This window comes from Silurus aristotelis (genome assembly GCF_946808225.1).
Source record: "Silurus aristotelis genome assembly, chromosome: 23".
In the NCBI taxonomy this organism is placed as follows: Eukaryota; Metazoa; Chordata; class Actinopteri; order Siluriformes; family Siluridae; genus Silurus; species Silurus aristotelis.
The window spans coordinates 12,841,156-12,854,865 of record NC_139596.1 but is presented as its reverse complement, the minus strand read 5'-3'; the positions used below and the strand labels follow the sequence as shown (position 1 = coordinate 12,854,865).

Here is a 13,710-nt window from a genome sequence, read left to right as displayed (position 1 = left end):
GTGCGCCGAGCTCTCAAGAATACACTGCATTCTATTTCGAGCTCACGCTGAGTAAGGCGAACCGCACTCTACTTGCGATGGTCCCGACACGAAGCTGCACTCCTTTAAATAAAAAAGTTAAATAACTTCCACTGGGTTTTTTACATTTTATTATTTTTTTTGGCTGACAAAATGGAGTCTCGTATGCAAGAAGACGGAGACCGGATTGATCCAGAGATTCAGGACGATGGGACAGAGGCTTCCAATATAGTCGACGAAGAGGTTGAGGAACTTCACAACAGGTAGTGACTGATGCATGTTTCTAGCTTCATTGAAAAACATTAAAAACTATGGGTAGGCTACAAACAAAACCCTAGATTTAACTATTTATTAATGAATTTGGTTTAAATATTTGTTTCAAATTGTTATTTCAAAAATTATCAATTAATTAAGGAAAATGAAACACAACCCAACTTATATCTCTTACGTCTCATACAACACCTGTTATCCATAATAGAACACAAATAGGGCATTACTGTATGTAAATATTATAATAATCTATTTTTTAGCCAGCAAAATATCTAATGTTTTGCAGAGATACAAATTTCAGTGTCGCAACACGTTTAGTTAACCGCTCGTCACTCAAAATGTTCTCAAGTTGCTGTACCATGTTCTCCAACATACCTTTTCACATCATAGTGAACATGTGTTATAACCCCTGCTTTGCTTTTAAACAGTTTAAAGGAAGTTGTCCAAGATCCAGCTGTAAAACCAAAGTTTCAGTGTCTGATGGTGGACCCATCATTCTCCATGGTGACGGTGCAGAGTGAGGACAGCGGGATTGTTTGGGAGACTGCATCAAGCAGATGTTCAACACCATGGGCCTCAGAAGCAAGCTCTCCATCAGATTCATTCAGCCTGGAGGGTTCGGGGACACAGGGTAATATAGTTATCATTATGGATGAAGACAAGGTGAGAAGAAGGAAAAAAACCAGCAGCAGAGGGAAGCTGGGAGACAGGTTTCGCCGCCCAGGCTCCAGATTGTCAGGCACTGCAATAGGAGAGGAGAGACCTGCAATGATTGAGGTGTCATTGCCAAATATAAGATGTGAAGATTCAGAGGATGGTCAAACAGCAGAGGGAAAACCAGACAAGGATCAAGAGCTTTTTAACCTGATTTCTGAGGGCTTTGAAATCCTCAATATTGTAGTACCTTCTAAACTTCCTACAGTGGACGAGGAATGCAGTACAGAATTGGCGGATAATTTGTCCTACTTGGAGGACACACCAAAGATCAAAACTAAATGCAAACATCAAAGGCGAGTACCCACCACCATTCCTGAGGTCATAGACAATCAGGAAATTCAAGATGATCGTCAAAGCGGCTTATCTCAGACCCCTGCTAATAAGCAGCTAAAGAAAGATGAAACTGATATGGACTACTTAGAGAAATTCACACTGCTTGATCAACGTGCAGCAGATGGTAAGTCTAAGAGGGCTGAGTCTACACAAGGTACAGAGCAAGACGAAACACAGATGCCTGCAGAAGAACAAGAGGCAGAGGACTCAGTTGATGAGGATACCTTTGTCATTGTCACTGAGGTCGAAATTGCAGATGATCATCTCGATGAAGTGTTTTATGGAGCAAGTTGCAATGCAGAACCTGAATATCAATCACACCATAAAGAAGACAAGGAACATGCAAGTAGAAGTGTAAAAAAACTCAAAGAGTGTGGTTCAGATTTATTCGATAGCCAGGAGACTATCCTTACTCCTATTTTCCTTCCTCCTGGTCCACCCAAGATCATAGATCAAGATCTCCTCGATGAGCCAAGAGCCATGTCCTTCCATTACTCAGACCTGTATGAGGATGCCACTGGAACCATAAAAAGGGATGAAGATTCCTCTGACGTCGAAAGTGTTGTTTCTGAAAAGTCATTTAAAAGACGCTTTTCTGATTCAGATGATGGTGATGGCTACCTGGAGAAATTCATATTGAAAGATGACACTCCAGTGGTCGAAGACCTACATGACGTGGATACTCCAGAGGGTGACCGAGTAATTTGGCCACAAAATAAATTTGAAATCACTGGATGTTTAATACGTGTTAAGGAAGATGATGCTCCTCAAGAAGAGGATGCTGGTGCCAATCAAGTGGAGATAGAGAGCAAAGATGTTATTAAAGATGAATGCCAGCCTTCATATTCTGCACAGGACTGTGAAGGTTGTAAGGGACTGAAGACTGGTTGTATGGCAGTTAAATGTGAAACTTTGGAGGGATGTGAAGATTGTGATATGAAAACTGGCTGTAAATTCCCAAAAATTGTCTTATCTGACAAAATTCCTTTAAAAGCATATAGGGAATCAGATAAAATTATGTCAATTGGAGATGGAAAACAGAGCAAAGTTCAAGAAATAAAGCTCATGGAGAAACAGGGTTTTAGAAGTTTGGTAAACAAAGCAGAGACTGATTTGCATGATAAACCTGAGGTCCTGCAGGAACAGCCAGTAAAAAATTACGAAAAAAAAGTGACTGATAAGATAGCTGAACTTCAAGATACCATTATTATCAACAAGGAAGAAGCATCAGACCAGGGTCAGCAAGTTTCATCTACAACACAAGATATAGCTAAACCTAATTTAGTGAATGATATACATGAACATGTAAAAGATACATCAGCAACAACTTTAGCTGAAGAAACTGAATGTGTACATCAAGAAAAGATCTGCAAACTAGTAAAAAGTGAAGATGTGACCAAGCACTCTGGTGAAACAATTCCTGAACAAGTGAAAGTTCTTAAAGCAGAACCAGAAAGCAAATCTGAAGTTCTCAAAAGTAAGATAACACCTGATGTAGTGGAAGGCCCGAAAGATAATGTGGCCCAGTCCATTTTCCCTGAAAGTAAGAAGCAGGAGAAAGTCACTGACAAAAGCATAGTACAAGAGACAAAAGGCGATGATGCAAGAGGAGCTCTGGACAGTGACATCAAAACTGATATTAAAACTATAAGTGAACAGAAAGTTTTGGAGGAATTACTGGTAAGCGACGCAGCTAGAAGTAAAGAGAAAGTTCAAGAAATCAAGGTTGAAGCCACAGAAAATATAAAAGAACGGACTAAAAAAGACATAGTGTTTGATAGAAAGATTTCAGACAATGTAACAAGAGAGAGCACAGAAACCATAGATCCAGCCTCAGCGGTGGAAAGTTCAAATAATGCAGCCAAATTTGTCGTTAAAACTAAAAAGTTTGATAAATTGGAGAAAAGCTCAGAGATACCAACAAGTAATGATAAATTCATAGCGATCTATGGAGAACCCAAGGAGGCTGAAAGCGATGTTGTAACAATAAAACAAGAAATTTCTGTAGCATGTCCTGTTCCAGAAATCACAGAAAGAGATGTGGCAGCAGCAGTGGTCGATGGGGAAGTAAGCAAGGAAGAAAACCTTAAGTTGACAGATATCTGTATTTTAAACTCACATGCTGAAATTAAGATGATTTCACCCGTTCCTGCTACAAAAACAGATGACTCATGCCATGTTATTGCGCCACCACCTGTACGAAAGGAACCGGACGGTGAGATGAGGGAGGTAGCAACAGGCAGAAGAAACTTAGAGACCACCGTTGAGGCCCTTAAACCTCTGTATCCAGTAGCTGTAGAAAAAGTAGATGGGGTCTCTAAAGTGGTACAAGAGGTGAAGGGAAAAAGTAAAAGTAAATCGAAAAAAATACTTCTAAAGGATACACACAAAGAAGAGTTATGGAGAACTCTGGAGTCTGCAAGTCCTTCCCCTCCAATGGAAAAAGAAGACTTAACAATGAGAACTTCACCTTTAGAAGAAGTTAAATACATTAAAGAAAATGATAACTTTGCTCTGGAGCTAAACAAAAAAATGGATAAAGGATTTTCAACGTTACGTAGTTTCAGTCCACTGGAAGACCTCTCTGGGTTTTGCCAAGATTTGGCAGAGCCAGAATTGCAAAAGGAAATATACGAGGAGCTAGATTATGAGGTGGTCACTGAGCAAGATGCAAGACAATCAGAGTCTGAAGTAACTGCAGGTAAAGAATATAAGAAACGCTTTCAGGATCAAGCTCTTGTGCCAACAACTGAAACAGACTATGAGTTTATCGAGGACTTGGATGATACCCAAATATCAGAGCTCAAGCAACTGGAGGAAAAAAAAGAAATACAGCCAATGGATGCATTCTGCCTTGTCTGCCATTGCCCGATATTAGTGAGTGATGGCGGCCATGAAAATCATAAGGTGTCAACACTGGACAAAGCATTCGAAGACATTAAGGTAAGTTCCTTTTCACTTCAAACATTCCTACCTATACACCCAATTGTTTTCACCGTGATATGATCATAACCCGATGGAAATTATGGTGTATATCGGTAGGAATGTTCCTCCATGGTCCTCCATGACATCATCTCTTGACAGCAGGCTGAAATCTGATCTATATCGAGTTCTCTTGGGAAAACTTGGATCATGAATTCACCAACAGTTATTTCTTTTGATGCAGAGCCAGTGACTCTTCACATTTAAAGCCTTGTATAACTTGACAGAACAACTTACATGCAGTATTTATTACTTACTTTTCATTTCAATGCCTGTTGATAGTTTTTAAAATACTGTTAACATAACTCAGTAAGTTCTGAGGAAACACATTGCAGAAATAGACATATATAATTCATCTTTGAAAACAAACAGATTTTGTCTGTCAGAAGATTTTGTCTTGATTTTGAAGATTTTGATCTTTAAAAAGCACAGAAACGTCCCACATCCAAGAAGGATATGGTGACTATGTAAAACTGTGTATGTTAATATCAAGATATGAAAAGTATTTTTTATTATTTTATTCTATTTCTAGGATCAGTTGAGTAACTGGATCTCAGTTTTACAAGAAAGATCAGAAAATATTGAGGATATGGTATCTGAACTTGAGCTGGCGTACAACTCTGTGGAGGTATATTTATTTAAATGCTGAGTTAATATTAAAAACCTTTGATCGTAGCAAAGACCAAATAGATGTAAATGTGTCAATGTCTTGTCACAAAGGATAAGTGCAAGGATGGTGAGAAAGTCTTAGATGAGCAAAATGAGGAGACATTAAAGCTAGTGATGGAGAGGTACAATGAAATGTCGCTGAGTATGGAAGAGGAAAAGAAGGCCAAACTTGAGCAGCTTTACGATCAAATTGTGTCTTTCCAAGAGAACAATGACTCTGCCAAAGAGGCAATGGAGATGACAACAAAGGAGATGGAAGAGACAGATGAGTTAGCATTTTTGTTGGTGAGTGTTTTCATTTTAATTGGTATAATTTACTTAATAATTAGTTAATATTTCAAGCCATGCTTAATTATATCACCAATATTCAATATACTTTAAATGCTGCTATTTAGCTTAGAGAATAATGAGGCAACATTAATTTTTCTTAATTGTTTTTCTTTTGGTCTATGAAACAGACACCCATGTACCAACATACAGTACATGCAATATGGACTATAACACTTTCACATATGGTTTTCTCAGCCACATAGTACAAAATAATGATTTTTGTAAACCATATTCTACATATTTTGCAGGTTTGCTCTAGTAGCCTGCACCTTTAAGCTCTGCCAACACTGTGTAGTTTGGTCATTTTCTTGTAAAATGATCTCCCTGATATTGCGTAAAAGAATAACATAGAACTGATTTGATTATCATATTGCTGGATGTGAAATTAATTCATCAGAAGGAACTGTATTAAATCAGATGTCTTTTTCTTCCATCCCCAGTCATACAAAAACATTGAAATGAGGTAACTAATGAGTGTGTTGCACTTGGATTGATCTCAGTAAACTCTGTCACAGTGCTTGATATATTATGAATACAATATGTTTCAAATTTGAAATGTCTGCAGTAAAGAAAATGAAGTGTTTGCTGATGTCTTTTATTGCAGCTTTTCTGATGTGTCTAATTATTTGCTCGGGGTTTATTTTTCCTTTTTTGATTTTTCTATTCTGCATGTAAATACAGCACTGTAGTTCAGAAGCTAAAATGAATGTGGGAGTTTACACTGTATTTTAGAATTAGAAATGTGAGCATGTGAGTTAATAATTATACAGCATGTGAGAGCCATGCAGGATAATACACATTTATATACTGTAAATAAATAACTTTTTATACTTAAATGTGTTATTGATTTATGGCAGGTTAAAAACAGCTTTAGACTCGGCCATGTCTCTAGAGCTTGGCCCACGAGGCTTGCTTGTATTTGAAGATTATGCCAAAGGCACCACTGGAAATGAGAAGAAAAACCGTCAAGTGATTCCAGGTATGTTCTTAATATACCATAGACTCTCTTGAATCATGACTTGAGCAAAGATATAACATTGTTATTAAAAAGGAAAAACTAAATCTACTTATTCCAGTTTAACCCAACATGCTATCAATCTATCAGATTGTGAACATTCTGTTTGCTTCTGCTATTAATAGTGCCCCAGCAACCCCATCTTCAGCTACAGGAGGCTAATTCTGCCACAAGCACCTCCGTCACTGTGTACTGGACAGTAAATGAAGGAGACATCATTGACTGTTTTCAGGTCTACTGCATGGAAGAGCCTCAAGGAGGTACGACAGTGTGACATCAAATTTATAGCAACACTACTGACATGCTTTACCAGTGTTTGCTCTTGTCTGAAGGAAATTGGATGAGAACTAGTTAGATGTCCTAGGACTAGATAGTGAATATGGAAATTGCTACTAGCTTATAACTGCTATGATTGAGTTTAATGCAAAGAATTATTAATTTATTGGTTCAGAGAGTTAATGAGCTGTTTCTGGACATTAACTCTCAAAACATATTTTATTTACACAGCATTTCCTTTCAAAAAAAAAATCTTCGCCTTTAATACTTACATTTTGCATTTATATTGTACTTGGGTTTATTTTTCTTGGAACTTAGCACAATTTTCACGTGATACACATTTAAGATGAAAAAAAAAAAGGCTTATAAGGCTTATAATAACATGTTTCATAGATGTTTAGTAACATCAAATGTAATTATAAGTGGATAAGTTGTACAGTGTGCTGTCCTAATGAGTTGTTTTGTGCTGTTAAATAAAACAAATGATCAAGAATGTTCTAGTAGGAACTTTAACTAATGGAAAATATGGAATATTTTCCCCCATTGTGTTCTGTTCCTTTCTGAACCACTACCTATTATTAGATAAAGTTATATTTGTTTAAAATTAATTAGATGGCTGTTCTGGTTGTTTTGGTCATTTTATGTCATTATTACCTGTAGCCATCTCTGAGGAATACAGAGTGACGGTGAAGGAGAGTCACTGTAATCTAGAAGAGCTGGAGCCAGATAAGTGCTATAAGGTGTGGGTGATGGCAGTGAACTACACTGGATGCAGTCTGCCCAGCACAAGACTTTCTTTCAGAACAGGTCAGTGGGGTGTACAGTATAAGTTGTACTTATTCATGCTAATTATTTTTATAGAAAATTATCTAAAATGGTAATTGCTAATGTATTTAAAATAAAATTCAATCTGACATTAGAAGAGATGCAGTCCAACAAATATACACAATACTGCAAAAGTCTTCTCAATAGTCATATTTTTAGGACACTAGTCAAGTCAAATATAGTCAAATATTTATTCTGCATTAAAAGTAAATGCTTCGAGTCTGAGAGCTCTTCTAGAAATAGCATTGTAGGGCGTGTTTCAGTCATTTTTCTGTGGAAATGGTAGAAGCCAGAGAGATGTTAGAGACCATAATATACAAAAAAGACACAGAGCAACTATTGCAAATTTACCTTTTCAGTAAACAATTTACTGCATTAATTCTGCAGGGGGCAGTATATTATAGCCAATCTGCCCAACTGCAGTTGTGGGGTTGTGAAAGAAAATCCTTTACAGTAGAGTAAATACAGGTGTGCTGTATCATGGCTGACCCCAGGTTTATGTGAAGTAAAGATTTTAACTGTGCTGTAATGTATATGTGACAAATAAACTCTATTCCATTCTATAAATATAAACAGATATAACAGGAATATAAACACATTGTGATTGACAGGTTGTAGGTTTGTGAAAAACCTTACTTTTCGTATATATACACACACACACAAATAGTGTCACAACACTATATACTGATTGAATATGTATACCGTATATTATAGAAATCTGTTAATGCAAATTAGTAATACTTAATACTGTATTTTCTTATCCATTTATTTAGAGTACTGTTAATCCTTCTCTTTTTGTCTGGACAGCCCCATCTGTTCCAGTGATTAACCCAGAAGCTTGCACAGTATTGTGGGACTCTGCTACAATCCGCTGGAGCTCATCTCAGCCCAGTGCTGCAGAGAGTTTCACACTAGAGTATTGCCGCCAATATGCCCTTGAGGGAGAGGGTCTCAGGTACATTTAAAATACTACACTCTATAGCTACTCATCATGAACCGGAAAGATTCACCCATACGATTCTTGTTAAACAATACTTCAGTCTTTTTCTACGTATTCTCAGTCTGTTGGTTCTGGGGAGTATGTGATAGTGTGAATGACAAAAATGTTTTCCAGGAGTGAGAACTGTATGCAGAGTTCTCATCTATAATGGAAATGTAAGAAATGAACAAATGTTGAAATTACATGATTACACTGTATACTTTATAATATAAAATTATAGTACACTCAGTAGCACTCAAGATGAGACAGAAATGAGAGAATGAGAAATGACAGAGTTGAGAGATCCTTTTCTTACAGGGTTTTTGCCCCAACTTTTCAAATAAAGTAAAAAAAAAAAAAAATTCTAGTTGTATTTTTTTTTGCAAAAGTGGATGGCACTCAAATGTCAAAACATTTTCTATTTGTGGTATTGACGCAGGGCCAGTCTATGCTGGCCATTGGGAAGGCTGAAAAATGACTCCTGTGTCTGAAGGGATGAATTTCATCAATTTAAAACTTTCATGGAAACAAAAGCAAAATAGAGTCGTTAACATGACAAGGTTTTTTTTTTTTTGTAGCAAATTTGAGAGAGAAAAAATGAGTGAGGGAATATAATTAAAAAAATGCTATGATGTAAATGATTAAACAAACTTTATATGTCTGTATAAATGATAAAAAAAAAAAAAAAAAGAAATTGTCATTCATTAACATATCTAAAAAAAAACAGTTGTTGGCAATTTGCTGTGGTATAAGAAAAATAGAAAAGTCCGGACATGCTAAAAAAATATCTACTTTGTGGTGGTAACATTATATATGGAGTAGAAAGAAGAAAAAAAATATTCTGCAGTATATATTACATATTTGCATTATACTAATTTTAATACTTTTTAAAATATAATTTGGTTTATACTATTAGGATTTTTTTTTAACAATGTCTTGCTGTTCATAGGTATTGCCCTATAAAGTACTAACAAATACAGACATATATATAATAGACTTTCTGACCTAACTGTGTCAAGCGAAACCTATTGACATCTATGAGTCAGGACTACTGCTATTTGCAGTTATGCCTCAAACAGCATACATAATTGGATACTTTAGAATAAGATGATGCTGACTGATAATCATCTTCTTTCCTCACAGGTCTGTGTCTGGGATAAAAGGCTATGAGCACAAGGTCCTCTTGCAGCCCAATGAGAACTTCCTCTTTTACATCAAATCAGTGAACAGGGCCGGAGCCAGTGACCAGAGCGAGGCAGCTCTCATCTCGACACGAGGTTAGAGCTGAGACCATCTCAGTATTTTATTTCTTTAACGTTATCGGTGTTTGTGTTGTTGTTTCATATACTATGCACATGCACACATACATACATACATACATACATACATACATACATACATACATACATATACATATACATACCCCTGTTCACAAAGCGGTCTCCATGTGGATATGGTTTACATGGTTTGATGTGAAAGATCTTGAGCTCTGAGCTCAACCCTATTAAACATCTTTAGGATGAATTGGAATTTTGATTGCACCCCAGACATCTTCATCCTTCATCAGTACCTGACTTTAACACCCCTGTGGCTCAATCTGTTAATAAACTGTTTGAAACGCATATAAGAAGCTTATTGTCTGGTGTCCACAAACTTTGCTGCATATAGAATATAGACAGATTAATAGATATAATGAATTGTTGTCCCATGAGTCTCTGTGTCGATGCAAAATTTTCAGTCTGGTTTTATTTATTTATTTTTATTTTTTTTACTGTTAAGGTACCAGGTTCCACTTACTGAGTGAAACAGCTAATATTGTGCTTAAAATTTCTGAGGACAAGAACTCTGTGCAGTATCCTGTGAAATCCTACAATAAGATGCCCACCCTTATCGAGTAAGAGCTAACATTTATTTGACTTTATTTTTAAGCAATAGCTCCTTCCATGCTTATTGGTTTTTATCTAACATGTATTTACCACTGGTCAATTTTTTTTTGTTTAAAAGAACTACCTAAAAGACCAAACAAACAAATGAAAAAAAGATGAATTTTATGATTTTCATTGCTGTACAAACTGAAAAGAATTCCTTGCTAATATAATTTTAGCTGATAGTATTCTTAGATCCTGATCTATTTATACTATCACGAAGATCTGGACTTCTTCGCTAAGTGCTTCTGGAAGATGGTCTGGATAAGGATGTCTGCTAAATGTAGTAAATGTAAAATTAGCATGAGTGATTACCAGGGACAAAGAAATTTGATGTTTTTCCAGAACACACTTAGTGTGTATTAGAAGTCTACTTTGGTGTTGTATGTTTACAAGTGATTCTTTAATATTCTTTAAAAATAGTGTATAGTAAATTATATTACATTTAAGAAAATGTGGTATCAAAGACAAACACAAATACGTTGTTAACAATTGGCCTTAACACCTATAGTCACATAGTCACATTTTCAGGATTAAACAGCTACCTTTAGACTTTATTTCTATATGAGTTTAAAGGTAAATGAGTAAATAGGAATGTAACATTTAAGAAATTGATTGCTGTTCTTTCCATATTCACTATTCTTGACAGATGTCCAGCAGTGAGGGGCGAGCTCCTGCCGCATGTTGGATATCACTACTGGGAAACAGTGGTAGCTGGCTGTACAGCCTACCGCGTTGGTGTTGCCTATCAGACAGAACCACAAGACAGCACTGTAGGTGACAGCAGCACCTCCTGGTGTCTGCACTGTGTGCCCACATCCATCAGGTTTGATACTTGCACCCATGCCGCAATCATCATCATCATCATCATCATCATTATTTTAGCTGAAATGCGAGTGTTTCTCTATCCTCATTCCACTTCCTTGTTCATTTTCAAAGCTGTAGGTTCGAGCTGCTGCATGACAACGTGGAATCGGATATCTTTGTGACGAACGTTCCTGCTCGTATCGGCACTCTGCTGGACTTCACACAGGGCCGCTTGGTCTTCTTCAACGCTCTGAATGGCCAGTGTCTGGGCTCATTCCAGCAAGCCTTCAGCCAGCCCTGCTACCCTGTATTTACCCTGGAGAGACCTGGCAACCTGGAGCTTAAGATGACCACGGAGGTCCCAGAGTTTGCCAAGCACTGGTAGCACAGACAACGCTGGATTTCTGGACAATCCATATTTATCTTCTTGGCCTTGGGATCTGCAATCTGTTACACTGTGTGTGTGTAATTTTTATTAGGTTCTTGGAAAGAAATTAGAGATTTTGCGTTTTCTCAAGGTTTCTCTCTTTGTACATGATATACAGTATTTGGAAAAAATCAACCTAATCTTTATCTAAACAAAGAATTGTACTGGGACAAGAACGAAAAACCAATTGCCTGGAATTAACAATAATCTTTAGTGTTAAATTATTTATTGTTCTGACAAAAAGGAACCTTCTTTTAAAATAAAAAAAACCAACAACTTCATAATAGAAGCCATAAGGTTCTTGTTTAATTCTATGCAAATATATAACACAAATTCAAAACATGACATGAATCATTTTATACCAAAACTCTTGGGAGGGAGATTTTTATTAGAGGTTCCCGCAAAGGATTTATATAGTTTTACAGTGCAAAGCAATTCTTCTCACTTTTGTATTGTTTTCAAAAATTGCTATTTGTTATTTTGTTTTATTGATTAATGTGGTATAAGGGTTTATTACTTTTTTTGTTTTCTGTGTTGTAAATAAGGAGAAGGGGAATGTATACTATCTATTCTATCATTTATTATTACTAGATGCATCTTGTAGCATTAGCATTACTAAAAGCAATGTAGTGTAAGGTGTATACTATAGTATGTGTAGTGTATAGAATAGTTTGCTGGAGTATAGTGTTATAGGGTAGTAGTATTATAGTATATAATTGTACAGGATTATATTGCACAGCTAATCACGATCACTATCTTTTGCCTGCACCATTGACATCATAGCTGACCAGTAGATGCTGCTGTGGTCTTTGCAGTTGTTATTTTTGTCCTTCTGCTCTGTTCAGGGGCAAATTTCTCACTCGCTAATTCCTACTGTCTTTTTTGTTCTTTAGCAACATTTGATTGCAGTCCCATATATAATCTTTTTATTTTGCAGATATGGCTCTAAAATGATTACTGCCTTATATTTTCTAGATGTCTTTAATACACAAAAAGTGGAGTGGATACTTTTAGCATTTAGTTTGAACGCCACTTCGTTTTTCGTATTTTCACCCCAAATCTCGAATTTCGAATAGTTTTTCCTGTTCACCTATACATTAAAATGTTCTTGAAGTGTTTTTGCATGTTGAAGCCTGGCTATGCCGGTCTTTATTTCTGTATTGACAGTGATTTAGTCAAAGTTCGTTTTACAGATTCAAGATAAGACGTCCGAATGTACATTTCCAACAAACAAGAATACAGATTTTATTTATATTTATTCTTTTTAGTGATTTGATTACTAATATTCCCTTTTTTGCATACACAATGTATTATATTGTTCATAAACCCAACATTTTCTTTTCTTGTAACCAGCTGTTATTAATCGTCAATTTGTAAAGGTATTTTTCTCTTTATTTCTTTGTAACTGTTTGAAGCAAAAACAGACTAAAAGTGATCCGTTTCATTGACAGCTTGAAAACGCTTAAAAATACGAATTTAAATTGTTTCACATGGATTATAGATTGTATATTTATATGTTGTTTGTGATTCAGAGGGATTAATTTCAGAGCAGTTCTATACTTCCCTTTTTATAGTTTTACAGTATAATTGCAGGTTTATAGCGTGTTAAACTACCATTCTATTTACCACAAGAGGTCATTGTGCATAATGTGGGCCCTTAAAAAGTAGGCTTTAATTCACTGTTTTGTTAATGAGCCTTGATTTTCACTAATGACTTCTACATTTGGAATAATATAAGCTCCAAGCCATGTGCAAGCAGAAATCTGAGATCACAGCTTTGAGAGCAGTTTACAGGCTGAGAAATATCTGAATTGAAAGCACACTTGGATTTACTCAGTGATTGTCCCTAGTGAAATGTGCACATATAGCAAAAACAGAATAAAAACCACACGCAGTAATTCAGTTCTTCTTTTTGTTCCTTTGAATGCCTTTACACAAACCGGAGAAATGAACAAAATGTGTTTTCTAGCCTGCAACACAGAACCTCAGTCAGTAAAAAAAAAAAAAAACAAGGAAAAAAAAAAGTCATTTTATGAGCAGAGGAATTAGACATCTGCTTTACAGTCAAAAACAGGTTGCCCTGCGCCTTCAAAACACTGCCAGGCTTTTGAAAGAGACAAAGAAATTCCTAATGGTA

At 36.1% G+C, this 13,710-nt stretch overlaps 1 protein-coding gene across 1 annotated transcript; it reads left to right on the top strand.

Annotated features, from left to right (window-relative positions):
- Nucleotides 1-32: 32 nt before the first annotated feature.
- Nucleotides 33-13,475, top strand: cmya5 (cardiomyopathy associated 5). The gene is made up of 13 exons (XM_083526612.1): nt 33-281; nt 717-4,281; nt 4,853-4,948; nt 5,041-5,274; nt 5,760-5,782; nt 6,177-6,298; nt 6,460-6,594; nt 7,271-7,417; nt 8,243-8,390; nt 9,558-9,691; nt 10,194-10,308; nt 10,989-11,165; nt 11,279-13,475. Exons 1-13 carry the CDS (start codon nt 172-174, stop codon nt 11,529-11,531), a joined length of 5,259 nt encoding a protein of 1,752 aa, XP_083382738.1. The 5' UTR covers nt 33-171; the 3' UTR covers nt 11,532-13,475.
- Nucleotides 13,476-13,710: the final 235 nt, after the last annotated feature.